At 42.9% G+C, this 15,683-nt stretch overlaps 1 protein-coding gene across 1 annotated transcript; it reads left to right on the top strand.

Annotated features, from left to right (window-relative positions):
- The first annotated feature begins 4,541 nt into the window (after positions 1 to 4,541).
- LOC105919125 lies at positions 4,542 to 14,835 on the top strand. Its single transcript, XM_036128448.1, has 4 exons — positions 4,542 to 4,707; positions 9,829 to 10,176; positions 13,258 to 13,521; positions 14,113 to 14,835. Exons 1-4 carry the CDS (start codon positions 4,677 to 4,679, stop codon positions 14,214 to 14,216), a joined length of 747 nt encoding a protein of 248 aa, XP_035984341.1. The 5' UTR covers positions 4,542 to 4,676; the 3' UTR covers positions 14,217 to 14,835.
- The last annotated feature ends 848 nt before the right edge of the window (positions 14,836 to 15,683 follow it).

Below are 15,683 nucleotides of genomic sequence, written 5' to 3'. Positions count from 1 at the left end.
ATACAATTACTGCTTAAAGGACATTTTGAACCTCCTTGCTCCAACAAAATCCCGGACTGTCACCTTTTCCCACTCCGCCCCCTGGTTTACCCCTGAACTCCGGACCATGAAGGCTAAGTGCCGTCAACTTGAAAGACTTAAAAAGAAAACCGGTTTAACAATTCACAGCGAAATGTATATAACTCACATAACTCAATATAAAGAACTAATCACTAAAACTAAATCCACTTACTATTCCAACCTGATCTGCTCACATGAAGGTAATTATCGGACTCTGTTTTTGTGTTTAACAATATTTCAGCTCCTCTTCCTACCCACCTATGCTCAACTGACACCTGCAATTCTAAAATGCCGTTTTTTGTATCTCCAATATCTCTAATTTTATCAACAAATCTAAATCTTCCACCTGCCCACTTGATCCCATCCCGTCTGCCCTGGTCAAATCCTGCCTTCACGCTCTCCTCCCCTTCATAACTGCCATCATTCACTCCTCTCTTGGTTCTGGAATTGTTCCATCTCTTTTCAAAACTGCTATTATCACTCATATTTTGAAGATACCTGGACTAGATCCCAACAATTACAATAATCTCAGGGCAATTTCAAATTTACCTTTTATTTCAAAAATAATGGAAAAAAACAGTCGGTTCTCAACTTCATTCTCACTTAACTCACAACAAGCTTTATGAACAGTTCCAGTCTGGCTTCCATCCCCGTCATAGCACTGAAACCGCCCTCTTAAAAATAATCAATGATCTTTTAATAGCAGCTGACTCTGGTCTAATTTCATCCTCATTCTTGATCTAAGTGCAGCCTTTGACACAGTTTCACACTCTACCCTACTCCATCGACTTTATACAATTGGCATCACTCATTCTCCCCTAGCCTGGTTTCAATCCTATCTTTCTGGCTGCACTCAGTTTGTTCAGATTAAGTCATATCGTTCCAACTCCTCTCCAGTTACCACCGGTGTTCTCCAAGGCTCTGTTCTAGGACCCCTACTCTTTATCATCTACATTCTCCCCCTTGGTAATATCTTTAGGAAATTTAACATCAGTTTTCACTGTTATGCGGATGACACCCAGCTCTATCTTTCTTGTAAACCAAACTCTTCACTCCCACCTCCTTCATTAATCTCCTGCTTAATCGAAATAAAATCCTGGTTCACCTCCAACTTTCTTAAACTGAATAATGACAAGACCGAAATCCTCCTAGTGGGAAAAAAATCTACTCTGATTTACTTCAGATTTCTACTCCCTCCCGCATACTTAGATCTTCTTCTACCACTCACCTCGTTGTTCCTTCAGCCCATCTCAGCACCATGGGGAGCAGAGCTTTTTCTGGAATTCTCTCCCCCCTGACATCTGCAACACCGAGTTTTTACCAGTGTTCAAATCAAAACTCAAAACCCACATGTTCAACATTGCATTTTCATTATGATTTTATGTTACTTTCCTGTGTGTAGTTTGTGTTGTGTCTTTTAACTATGATGATGTTGCTTTTACCATTTATTGTTTTTACCTGTGCAGTGTCCTTGAGTGTTTTGAAAGGCGCTTGAAATAAAATGTATTATTATTACCACCATCAGGGTGTGAATGACTGTAGTGTGAAGTGCTTTGGGGTTTTCTTTTGTTTCCTTTTCTGGTTTATGTAAACGTATATTTGGGTTTGACTCATTCCATTTGTGGTGTTCTTTAACATTAAAGAAAGGAGCTTTAGAAACCAGAAACGTGAAGACAGGGTTGGAAACATTTCATGTCTTCTTTTTAATGCACCATTTTGTTAATTCCCTTCAGTTTCTGTTCATTTAACTCCTCGGGCGCCTGCTGCCCATCATTTTCAGCCGTTCCTCATCCCTGTTGATTAGCTCTTCTTCTGCCTGTTTTCTCTTCTGTTTACTTTCTCTCTGTTCCTCGCTGGTTTCTCCTGCTTCCTCCATGGAGCCATTTGGTCTAGTTGCTGTAATTCAGGCCAGACCTCCTGTGTGAGCATCATTGATTAGCTTTTTTTAAATTTTTTATTTACCTTTAAACTCTCTTTGCCTGTAAGTCACACAGTGGATTATGTTTTTTTTTTTTTTTTTTTTTGTGGCGTGTGTTTGATTTCTGTCAAGTTCTGATTTAATTTTATTTTTTATTGATCTTAGACGTTGGCAAAGACAAGAGAACTGCTTTGATCGAATTTCTCTTAAAGGTGCATAGTGCAAGTTTTGAAGTTAAATATTGTTTATTTTCTTTCCCATACATGCCCATACAATTGCTCGACATGTAAAATGAGTTTTCCTCTATTGCTCTATATTTCCCACAGTTACATCTATAGGCTGGATTAGTCAGTTCTTAAGAGAGAGATTCGGGTCGTATCCTCTGGGCATGATGCACTGCACGCTCTCGTTCACCTGCTACTTTGTAGAGTCTCTGCCTTAAATTATGCATTAGTGAGAGAACACGGGCTAAACTCAATATTTATAACTTTCTCACCTGATTACTTCTCTAAACAAACGACCTGTGCAGTTGCAGTAGCAGAAGCTTTTCCTCTCCTCCCACGCACGTACACAACACTGGTGTCATTTCAACTCTTCACCAGAGGGGGCGACATCTGCAAAAATTCAGGGACGTACACTAAGCTCCTTTAAGGAGACGGTTCTCTTCAGAGGAAGGAACCAGGAAACCAGTCCATTTTGTTGTTGATATTTAATTTAAAATTTTTTTTTTTAGCATTTTACAGCACTAGTGGCGTGTTTTTTGTACAGTGGGCTCAGAGGAAAGGGGGTACGAGAGAGAGACATGCGGCTGACCCGGGAGCTGACCCCAGGTCAGCCGCATAAAGGACTAAGGCCTCATTTACTTGGGTTGTGTGCACTAACCACAGTGCCACCTGTTATTTACTTTTTTCTGGAATCAAAGTGATAACTGTTGAACCTGTCTGCAAACTCTGTTCCCTGAGTTCTTTTGCACTTGCTCTCCCTTGCTTTAAGAACCAGTTAGTATAAATTTTAACTACCAGTTAGGAGTATTTTTAGGTGTGGACTTTACATTTACCTTGTCCTGTTGCTTGGGTCTGCCCTAAACCAGCAGGTAGCTGGACCTTTTCGAAACATTGGCAAACACATCTGTAGGAGCCTGAGTTTATATTTTGTGATATTCTTGGTATGCATTATGGTTAAAGTTTTGGGTTTGTTTTTCTTGCTAAATTTACTTTTCTTGAAATTATTAGATAGTATTAGTAATTCATATTAATTATGGGAATTTGTATATTTAGCTATATATATATTTGTAAACTTTTTAAATATATGTATATTTAAAAAGTTTTTTTAATGCATTAACGTCTCCGTGGATTTTATTTTTTTTGGACGAATCATCTGGATAACTTGTATTGGGAAATGTTGAGAGCGCATCAGGCTGGCTTCACTTTTTTATTTAATTTTTTAACCCTACAACATATTTTTTCAGAGTAATTTTTTTCTGTGTTATCTATATGAGTCAACCTGTCAGGCAGCTAAAGGTCGGTTGAGACGGTTTTACAAGTTATCAAAGCCATTTTGGTCCTGGTCTTTGGTTAATATTGACATCGTCAGAAAACAAATGTGTTTGCAGAAATAATGGGACAGAAATTACACCTGGAACTGGAAGAGATGACAGAGGATTGGAAACCGTATGAAGCGAAGAACACAACTTTGTCTGTATCTCAGCCTGAAGCGCAGGAACGGATGGAGATCGCAGATAACATGAAGCTGATGAATAACAAGATTTCACCTTGCCTCAGTTTACTGGAAATAAATGAAAATCTTAATATTAGTAAAACATGGTGGAGGCTGTATTGTGGTGTGGGGCTGCAGCACCTGCATACAAACAGTTACATGTCGGCCTGTTTTATTGTACAGAACAAAACCTAAATATCTCATTTTTGAACACTTCTGACTAAATCATGTCATTCAGTGATTTTGCACATTCATTTTTCTTCATTTTATCACCAGATGAACTTGTAAACTTGTTGAATTTCAGACCAGTGGGTGTGAGTGTCAAACTGTTAAACAGGATGGAGGAACAACTTCTTGTAGCTTAGTGAGCGGGGTGGAGTGGGGTCTGCACACCTCTGCAACGCGTCAAACAGCGTCTGCTTCATCCGCTGGCGATTGGCGCTATGGGCTGAAATAATCGTAATTAGGCAGTTAACATGGAAACACGTCATCGACAGGTCGACTGATGGAAAATGTGAATTTTTCAGACGACGGGGGCCAAAAGCTGAGTGGTGGTAAAAGTTGGAGAAAAGTAAGTGGGAGAACAATCTTAGCTTTATTTAAAAAGTAAAATGTTCAGTTTTAGTATGAAAACAGGAAGCAGACAGATTTGTCTCATTTTTGTGGGAGGTTTGATAACATAAATAAAAACTGTCAGAGTAAAGAGAGGAAAGGTCCCCCTTTTTGCCCCAACTACTCATGAAGACGGCTTTGGGGAGGGTTGCCATAACCACATCCTGTAAAGGGCCGCTGTCATTTTCAGCTTTCTCTGAGGGCTGGATTTATTCTAAAACCCTCCACATCAAGGAAATGAAGAATCTGAAGTCCTTCTCCTGCAAACTTTTAAATTATTTGCAGGAAGTTTGAACGTTTCACTTCAGCCGTCTGCGACCAGAAGATCGAACAGCGGGGAAAGGTGATTGTTTTGAGCGGCCGTGGAAGAATGTTGCTGCGTCTCTGCTTCATGATCTCAGGTAGAACAACCAGAGCCGTTCTAAAGAAGATCAGAAAAAACGTTCAGTTTTATCGGAAGCTCCCCTTCCGGGGGGCTTTGCATCAACTGAAGAGGCTCCTTTGTTTCTTGGCTAAAAACAGCAGAATAATGTCATTTTTCAGCTCTTTGGTTCATGTTCAGTGGGAGGAAGTGAAGCTTTGATTGATGTGTTTCGTTTGTGTGTTTCTATCCTGAGTTTCGGGGTAAAAACAATAAAAGGGTTTATTCTAGTGTGATTTGTTAAGTGGGAAGGTTTTATTTTCTGTTTGCTAGAGATGGATTTATATCAGGATGTAAACGGGAGAACGCATCCTGTAGGTGACCGAGAAACCGTGACAACAATCTTTTTGTGGTCATTAAAATACCTCAGCTTCCTGAGCGCTGGGTGGCTTTATTATAAACTGCATCAGTGTGCAGAAGAACAGCTCCTTTTGTGTTTATTGGTCTCCATCCCTCAGCTTCCCTGCCTCCCTTCTTCCTCAGCTGCTCCACATTTTCCCCTGATTAAACTCATCTGGCTTCTTTGTCATTTTCCACCCCTGCTGCAGTTTTTATTGATTTTTTTGTTATATATAAGGACAGACATATAAGACACTGACTAACTGAGAAAGCGACAGTCTCGTGGTGGGATCACGGTGTTTACGGTATGAGATAAATTTAAACACAGAGAATACGACAGTAAAGTGAATAATGGTGAGAGTTGACAATATTTGGATCCAGACAGATAAAACATGTCGCTCCACTCCTAGTTTTTCATGTTGCCTGCCAGTTCTTCTGCCTGAGCTCCGTGTCTCGTTCAGGACCTGGAAGTTTTCAGTTTTAGTGTTAAATCCTTCACTGTCCAGTCGGTATTTTGGTCCGACTCACAAGCCACCAAACATGGCAGCAGAGGTCCAGAGAACCGGCTGCTGCTGATGTGTCAGAATACTATTACTATAGTTACTATAATTTCTGTAACTCCATCACTAAGTGAAACGCATGATGCAGATTATTTACTGATTCTTCTCTTATTAGGATGATCTTCTGCTTGCAGCTGGTAAAAACCTGGCATTTAGGATCAGACATGTGTGTAAAGTGATGTGATCGGTGATGTTATCGTTATCGGCTGGTTCTGCTGTTTTTTTTGTGTCTCTCTGCAGGTGTAGAAGTCAGAGGATGTTGTCTTGTTCACTCTTTATCCTCTACTCTATTTTTGTCACATTTTCTCCCTTCCTCTCGTTCTATTTACTTTTCCGTTTCTGTGTCCAATGAATTTGAAAAAAAAAAAAAAAAATCCCAAAATAATATCCAATAAAGTTTTTTTTTGCATATAAATCAAGCAGAGCACCATGGCGATGGTAGCAAGGCTCGACTTATGAAAGTAAATCTGTTGTGCTCTTTGGCGTTAAGACAACACTTATTAATGCTGCACAGCCAGACAGGACATATAAAAAAAGATAATTTATTTGTCACACCAATCATATAGCGTTTTTAAAACAGAAATGTGGCCTTAAAGTGTGTTAAAAGAGGTTTCTGCATTGAGTTGCACTTTAATTTAAACCAGGGGAGCTTCAGCATGAGGCCAGTGTTGTTTTATTGGATTATTTTATTGTTTTATTTCTCCTAATAGCAACATTGTGTTTTATTGCTCATTGCTTTTATCGTTTTATAATAGAAAATAAAGTCACCAACTTTAGATTGTAGCACTTTGTGGTCTTCAGGACTTGATAAGGTGCTTTACAAGTGCAGGTTATTAATCATTTTACCATTTCTATCATTAATAATGTAATAACATTACACTAGTTTGTGATTTTATGCAAACTTAGAACTTTTGGAGCTGTAATTAATGTGGGAATGGAGGCAGGATGGTTAATATCCTACAAAATGTGTATTTAAATAATAAGTGAATCATAAGTAATCATAAAAGTCAGTTTGGTGTACTTATGCCATAAAAACAGCAGCCAGAGGATCATTGCCGCTTATTTTTATTCCTAAATCTCTCTTTTATTGGCAGAGTATAAAGAATAACGACAGGTTATTTAAATTAGCCTCAGATTAGCAGTTAACCAACATGTTTCTGCGCCGTGATACGCGCCGTCTCTGCTGCAGAGAGAAAGAAAACCTGTTTGTGTCGTTGATTCAGGTCTGCAGGTCTGTTAATGCTGCGGATGAATCTGCAGCAAAAACAGACATTTCTGGTAAAACGTGCAGTTGAGGCGTTTTGGTTCGATGACCTTTTAAATCCCCGCAGCCTGTAGCTACAGTTTCTTTTCCACTGTTGAAACTGTTTCTGTTCCTGCGTTATTGTTGATGAACGGTCTGCAGATCTTCGTTTCTCATGTTTTACTGCAAAAAAACTCCCTTAAAGGCGTTCTCATCACCACTTCTCCAGAGTTTCTGAAGAGCTTTCAGAGTTTCTTTGGATTTTGGACTCAGCTTGAGTCCCATCGTTGAACACTTTACCAGAAAAGCCTCCAAAACTCAAGGGATGAACCGCAGCGGTTGATGTACAATGATTTACTGAATTTAGTCAAAGTTCAAAAAGGTTTCCAGTCAGTCCAGCCACCTACCGCCCACAGCGAGCTGCAACACGAGGGTTGCAACATGTGCAACAAGCTGCTAATAAAACATGCATTAAATGGAAAGAGATGGAGCTGAGTGCAAGCAGTGGGAGAAAGAGACAAGCTTTGGCTCATAATGCCAACACTGAACAAAGAGTCTGACGGGTTCTGGAGGAACCGCTCCAGGCTGGTGGGTCTGGGTCGGCACTGATGCTGGTTCTGCAGTAGAATCGCCTTTAATCTGCATAACTTTTTAACATTTTGGGTTTCTTTACACAAGCTTCTCACGACTTGGTTCACTCTATTTTTGGACGGACCAGGAGGAACCGGGTCAGGTGTAAAGGTTCGTGAGACCTTCTCCGTCCTCGTACATCCCCGGTCGGATCAGAACCATCATCACTCAGCCCTGTTTGTAGAGCACATAAAAACACGCTCATCTCAGCTCTACATGGGTCTACGGAGCGCATCACAGTAGTGAGGGTCCTACTTTCACCCTGCAGCTGGCGGTAGTCGACATAACCAGGAGGGTTCATCTATGGCGGTGGCTGGCGGTGGTCAGAGGACCCGGTGGCGCCGGTGCATGGCAGCCTGGCCTCTGTTAGTCTGCCCCAGGGCAGCTGTGGCTGCTAACATAGCTCACCACCGTCAGGGTGTGAATGGGTGAATGACTAAGACTGTAGTGTGAAGCGCTTTGGAGGTCATCAAGACTAGTTAAAGCGCTATACAAGTACAAGCCATTTACCATTTGGGTTTCTGCACCATGAATATTTTGAACATTTTTAGGCTTAACGTAGTCAGTTTCTTTCCCTATAAAAATAAAAGTCCAGTTGCTGGTCCTGCCTTTTTATGTGTTGAGCCAAACCAAATAATCTGCTTCCTGCAGCTTTTAGACATTTCTGTGGTCCAACACAGTCCTAACCTGACCCTAGCCAGATGTATGTCGCTCCTCCTAGCTCCACTCATCCATCTGGGACCTCTCCATAGGAATTGCCTTTTTTGAAGGCGGGGCCTTATCAAAAATCCTTGCATATGATTGGATAAGCCACTTGTCTGTCATCTTTATTGACGTGCTATTTCAACCACTCACACCGAAGCTAACCCGTGACGCTGTGAGAGCGACGCAGGAAAAAAAACACTTTTTCTTAAATGTGTTTGCGTCTCTAGAGGCGTTTTATTGACAGTGAGCTAACAGGAAGAGGGGAAGACAGGCGGCAAAGCGCTGCGGGTCGGAGTCGATCCCGGGCCGACCGCGTCCAGGACTAAAGGCCTCCTAATATGGTTCGCGCTACCCGCTAACCGACAAGATGTCCGCTGCAGACGCGCCCCGAAAAACAAAACTTGCCAAATCCGGTCGGGAGAAGGGCGAAAACATGGTTTCCACCAACAAAAGCCTTCAGAGACGTTCTCTGATGTTCTTTTAATGAAACAATATCAGGTAGATTGGACAAGACGGAAGAAATAGCAGCATCAATGTTAACGCTTGCTTCCTCGACGAGCCGCCATTGCTATCTGTCTCACGTCACGGTCGCGTCTCCACTACGTCACATCTATGAAACTCCAGCCCTGCGTCCTGATTGGCTGGACAATAAAATTGGTTGGAGAAATCACTTTCTATGGGAGATGTCCCAGATGTATGTGAGTGGAGCTAGGCGGAGCTAAATTTATCTGGCTAGAGTCAGGTTAACACAGTCCTGCTATTAACTGAACTACTGGATCCAGGCGCGCTGATCTAACGGCGGCCCGGCAGTAATGCAGCTGGAGAACCTGGTTCTGGCTGCATGGAAGGGCAACACATGCCTGTTTGGATTATATATTCTATCTACAAAAAAATCTCAACAAATGCAACAGAAATCCTGCCCAACATGTCAAAAGTTGTTCGGTGCAGCAAACATCTTAAAGCTAAATATGTGAACTCTACAAAATAACATCTAATCGCGCTTTATTCAGCAATTACAAACTCCATTTCAATAATATTGGTTTAAATTTAGATAATCTGTGGATAGCAAATGAGCTGCGTTTAACAAAAGTGAACTTCCAGTAACGAGCCTAGAAAAAAAGAGGAAGGTTCAGTTCCTCTCCCAGAACCGTGACCCTGCAGGGTTTAAGGGGTTAAACGTCTAAATCCAAGCGGTTGCTGGTTGTCGCCTCCGTTTTGCAGCAGGAGAGGCAGATTGGTGAAGATGACTTGTTGACCCGTGTTGGTAATAATACTCTCTGCTGGTTTCCGGCTCTGTTTGTGTCACACCGCTCAGGTTTCACATTTAGGGGCGCTGAAGTCCGACAGATAGAAACTGGGACCCAGAACGATTAATGCTCACCGCAGAACAATGTTCCAGGAACATAAACCTACAGTTTGGAGTTTTTGGGGAACCAAAAATAACCTGCCTGGTCTGGAAATGCATCAAATGTCCAAACCATGAAACCAGGAGGTGTGGAACCACTGTTGGTTCTCTGTTTGCATCCTCTTTTCTGAGAAGAGCTCTTTCTTCATGCTAAACAGGAAATTAAAGGTTTTAGTGGCTTCAGCTGTCATCAGACTGATCTCTGGTTATTTTTTTCAGGTGCTGTCGCTCTGACCACCTTAAAGCAGCCTCCGGTGGTCACCGTCCTGCTGGGCCAAGATGTCCTCCTTCCCTGTGAGCTTCAGGTCACCCAGGATGAGAAGGTCCAGAACAAGCCTGTGCTCTACTGGATAGACGACAGGGATGCCTACTTATTTCCCCCTTCTGAGACGGGGGGGTATGCAGGCCGAGTGGAAGTTATGAACAAAACCTTCTCCAATAAATCTATTGTCTTAAAGAAGGTGCGGTGGTCTGACAGCAGGACTTATCAGTGCAAACTGTCCATCGAGACCAACAAGAGGGGACACTTCAGGGAGAAGGGAGACAAGACCAGACTCATCATCTACGGTAGATTCTTCTTTCTCTGCTGAGTTTGATCAAAGCTCCCATCAGCAGGGTCTTTGTCTGCAGACAAAAGTGAAACTAAAGGGTGTTTTTAGCAGGTTTTTATAGACGTGATGAGATTTTCAATTCAATTCAATTCAATTTTATTTATATAGCGCCAATTCATGAAACATGTCATCTCAAGGCTCTTTACAAAGTCAAATCAATCATATTATACAGATTGGTCAAAAATGTCCTATATAAGGAAACCAGTTGATTGCATCAAGTCTCTCCAAGCAGCGTTCACTCCTCCTGAAAGAGCGTAGAGCCACAGTGGACAGTCGTCTGCATTGTTGATGGCTTTGCAGCAATCCCTCATACTGAGCATGCATGAAGCGACAGTGGAGAGGAAAACTCCCCTTTAACAGGGAGGAGAACCTCCAGCAGAACCAGAACCAGGCTCAGTGTGAACGCTCATCTGCCTCCACCCACTGGGGCTTAGAGAAGACAGAGCAGAGACACAGAAAGCTCAGAAGCTCACATTGACCCAGGAGTACTTTCTATTTTAGATGGTAATAGTGGATAATCTGCCTCCCCTGATGATGTCACAGCTAACAGAACGCCAGACCAGGTGTACCTTCTATGAATAGAAAAATGACAGAGAACAAAAAGTTAAAAGCTGAAATAACAACAAACAATGCAGATTGGAGAGCAGTAGGAGAACTCAGCAGAGAGAGAGAAATAGACCCTGATGTCCTCCAGCAGCCTAAGCCTATAGCAGCATAACTATAGAGGTAGCTCAGGGTAACATGAGCCACTCTGACTAGAAGCTTTGTCACAAAGGAAAGTTTTAAGATTAGTCTTAAAAGTAGACGGGGTGTCTGCCTCACGGACCAAAACTGGGAGTTGGTTTCACAGGAGAGGAGCCTGATAGCTAAAGGATCTGCCTCCCATTCTACTTTTAGAGACTCTAGGAACCACCAGCAGACCTGCAGTCTGAGAGCGAAGTGCTCTGTTAGGAACATACGGGGTAATCAGAGCTCTGATATATGATGGAGCTTGATTATTAAGGGCTTTATACGTTAGAAGGAGAATTTTAAATTCTGTTCTTGATTTAACAGGAAGCCAATGAAGGGAAGCTAAAATTGGAGAAATATGATCCCTCTGGTTGATTTAACTCATCCCTGAATTAAAGGAGGCGAACAGACAGAAATATGAGCATAAACATTTCTTCTCTAAGCCCCAGTGGGTGGAGGCAGATGAGCGTTCACACTGAGCCTGGTTCTGGTTCTGCTGGAGGTTCTCCTCCCTGTTAAAGGGGAGTTTTCCTCTCCACTGTCGCTTCATGCATGCTCAGTATGAGGGATTGCTGCAAAGCCATCAACAATGCAGACGACTGTCCACTGTGGCTCTACGCTCTTTCAGGAGGAGTGAATGCTGCTTGGAGAGACTTGATGCAACCTGCTGGGTTTCCTTAGAGAGGAAACTTTCTCACCAACCTGGAGGATCTGATGGAGTCTGACTTTGGAAAGAGCCTTAATGATGACGTGATGTGAATTGCTGCTATAGAAATAAAATTTAAATGAAATCCATTTTACCAGCAGCGGCCTCCATCCGTTCTGTCAGCTCAGTTAACTTTAACTGGTGCAGCTCACCTTCTGTAGAACTCTGCAGAAAGTGAGCTGCACCACTTAAAGTGAGCTGCACCAGTTAAAGTGCAGCTGCACCAGTTAAAGTGCAGCTCACTTTCTACAGCGTTCTGCAGAACGCTGTAGAACTCTGTAGAACCTCCTCTCTCTGCAGGTTTTCTGTGCTTCGTCTCCACCAGCTTCGAACAGCAACATTTCTGTCCGTTCTTCTTTGCAAAACAGCTGAAGCTCACATTGGATGAGGAGCGTCTCTGAACATCAGTTTTCAAGTCTTGCCACAGACTCACATTGGGACATAGGTCTGGGCTTTGACTAGGCCCCCCTAACGCATGGATATGCAGCGATTTTGAGCATCCATTATACCTCTGGCTGCATGTTTAGTAGTGTTGTCCTCCTGGAGACACATCCTCAGACCTGTGGAGGTTGGAGTCTCCCTCCCTCCTCTCCCCTGCAGGACGTGACCGGCAGGCGTGGCTCCACAGCCACAGCGCATCAGGACCGATCAGGAGGAGCGGATCCCCTGAGGCAGACGGCAGATTGTTTTGCTCACAGCATCAAACTACCTGCAGCCATGTTGGAGTTCTCTCAGGCTCCCTTCTGTAGATCTCTTCATCGCTCCTGATATCAGCTGCTTGGATCAGCCTCATGCTCACCTGCCGGTCCTCCAACGCTCTCCGCTCCACCAAACACCTGATTTTTAGTTTTTGATGTGGTGGTGTGTATCTTTTGTAGGCTTTTAACTTGTTTTTTTTTTTAACCTTTTCTTGTTTTAATGTAAAGCACTTTGGTCACCCATGTGGCATTTAAAAAGTGCTTTAGAAAGAAAGCTGATTGATTGATTGATTGATTGATTGATTGATTGATTGATTGATTGATTGATTGATTGATTGATTGATTGAAACACCTTTCCAGGAAGAAAGGAAATGAAGACAGCATGGTCACTCTCTGAAAACGCAGAAGGCTCTTTCCTCTGCATACTACTGACAACAAACCTTTGAAAGCAAAGCTTCCCCTCAGCATGATGCTGCCACCACCGTGTTTCTGTCACGCACCGTGCCTGTTTCCCACTTTCTGCTCTGCTCCACCACACTCTGCTAATCAGCGGAGCAGCTTCACCTGCGGCAGCCATGATTGCCTACATCACCGTTCTGTTAATTTGTTTTCTTTCTCCAATAAACCAGTTAAGCGGCTGATTCTTCGGGCTCTCTGCCGTTAAATGTTTCACAACATGCCTGAAAATGAATCCAGGTCTCACTTTTTCAAGTTTGTGGTCTAAAGGTGGTGAAATGTGGAATAAGCTCCATAGTTGCGCTTCCTTATAAAAAGAGTTTGAACAAAGAAAAAAACGTATTATTTGGGACCACCTTGAAGATGACAGGAGCATCTGGCAGCTTGGAGAGAAAACAGAGATTTAAAGTGAATAAACTTAATTTTAACGCAGCTCATCTCATTTCAGACGCCATGAACTTTGACCTGATCAGCAATGGTTCCCTGCTCTGCTGTGAGGTGAACGTGTCCCTGGATCTGGGCTTTGCTCTGTCGGTCAGCCAGGCTGGACGTGTCCTCCAGGGCGTGGACTGTCCAGCGACGGCCGGCAGCAACCGGACCGGCGTCACTCTGTCCCGGACCGTCTCCCTGACAGGCGGGGGGGAATATGAGTGCCGGCTGCAGCTGGGGAACGATCTGATCACGTCCAGCAGCTTTCACAGCAACCTGACGGGTAATTATGTGATCAGGATGACGTCACAGTTACAGCTCAGGTCTGCAAACCTTTGGGCTGAAATGAAAAGAAACAGATTCTGTGGGTGATTTTAACTGCTGACTGGTGATTATTCCACTAAATTTGGTATTTCTTTTATTACTCAGTGGTATTTTTCTACTGCTTGAGCTTCATTTCGGTTCATGCATTTCAGCTAAAATAAAGGAAAACTTTTGCAACCACTATATATGAAGGTTCAGGTGTACGGTAAAGGAAACCTGAAGGTTATGTGAGATTTTTCACTCTGGTTAATAAAAAAACAGGTTTTATATGGAAAGAATCAGACATCAACAATTAAAATCATGCAATAATTATCTGATTACACTTCTAAATCAGCTGAAGTTGGTAAAATTCAAAGTTTTTAGTAACTTTTATTCATCTTTGAACTTTTCTTTCTACTGAAACGTTATTTTAACCCCTTTATAGAGAGATGTGGGGAATCATCAGACAGGGGAAGCCATAAAAGGTCGTTTGCCACCAGGAAACGCTTCACTTTTATGGACTTTGCTCAGATGAATGATTTCACTGCAGCGATGTTTGCTTTTTTAACAGATGTGGAGCGGCATCCGGAGCCGTGGGTTCTGTACGGGTCCGTCCTGTTGGTGCCGGTCCTGGTCCTGCTGGTCCTGGTGGCAGCCACGCTGATGCACAGATGAAGTTTACCTGAACCGTCTAACGAAGCGAGGAGAAGTCCCGCCTCTTCATGATGGGTTCAGATCTGTTGATTTATGGCTGCTACGTTCTCAGAGCTCAGTAATCCGGGTTTGCTGCCATCTAAAACTTCCTGGGTGATTCTACTGGTTCTTTATTTCCTCATTAAAAGGGTTTATGTGTGTTAAATAAAAAAGTTTATTTTTATGCATAAAGCATCTGGGAAACTTCACTGACGGATTCTGGAGGTTCAGTTCTTTCCACTTTATGCAACGTCACCACTGTTAGCGACGCAGCACCACAGCATGATGCTGCCACCACCGTGTCTGCCCGTTTCCTGCAGATTTCCAAGCTGCTTTAACCTTTATATATAGTTTTTTATTTCATTGAGGCAAAATGGATGAATTTGTTGTCTAGGTCGACCCTCAGACTCTTGTCCAGAAGGCGCTTGACTAGAGATGCAGCTGCTGATGTCAGTCCAGCTCCAAGGTGTTGGTTCTCCTCCTCGGTCCGTCAGCTTCCCAGCAGCTGGAACCGTGCTGGTTCCTGGGAGAACATCCTGACCCAGCTCCTTTAGTCCACTTTGTGCTGCAGGACTGAAGCGTGAGACTTGGACTCAAAGTATCAGCGGCCTCCGGATTGTTTTGGACTTCGGCAAGACGGTGGCCCCTGCTCCGGATCAACACCTGAATCTGCTGCTCACTATTACAGATGGATATCGATAGCCTCTACTATGTACTTGTGTGAAGAGACATGATTATATGCTCTGTATTTCTTTAGGATGCAGGAAGGATTGCTGCGGCCTTATTTGAAAGTAGGTCCTGTTTTTGCTTTGCATGCACTTAGCAGCAGTTTGTATCCTTTGAGGTCAGCTACAAAAAAGGCCCAGCGGTGGTCCAGTGCTGGTGGATCCATTCTTATTCACATTGTGTCATTACTTTGTTGCTTTTATTTGACCTATTATGGACTAAACAATGCTAATCTTAACCTTCTCTCTCCCTTTGCATTATGTGGAGAACTGTTTCCTCTCGAATAAAGAAACCGCGGCAATGCCTCAAATAATCTTTTGAAGGGAATCCGTCATTTTCCGATAAGGGAAATATTGAGCTGCTTGAGGATATTTGCAAGGAAACGGGCCGTTAGTCTCCATAGGATGGTTGATACTGAGCTGGCGGCGCCACAATCATGCAGACATTGTTGATGGAGAGGACCGGTTGTTTATAGGGAGAGTCACTTCCATCCCAGGTGACAGATGAGTTTAAGTTTGGTTAATTTTACTGTATATTTCTTACTTCTTGTTCCTTTAAAGTAACACTAATGGGACCAAAGTTGGAGAGAAAATATCTCCCATATCATTTCACTGCCACCATCAGCCTGGACTATTTAATCAGGGCAGGATGGATCCATGTTTTCATGCTGTTTACACCTAATTCTGACATCTGTGAGAGATGTAGCATACTGCATATCTTCTC

The sequence above is a fragment of the Fundulus heteroclitus genome, chromosome 3, assembly GCF_011125445.2.
Source record: "Fundulus heteroclitus isolate FHET01 chromosome 3, MU-UCD_Fhet_4.1, whole genome shotgun sequence".
NCBI classification, from domain to species: domain Eukaryota; kingdom Metazoa; phylum Chordata; class Actinopteri; order Cyprinodontiformes; family Fundulidae; genus Fundulus; species Fundulus heteroclitus.
This window is presented reverse-complemented; position numbering and strand designations above follow the sequence as displayed.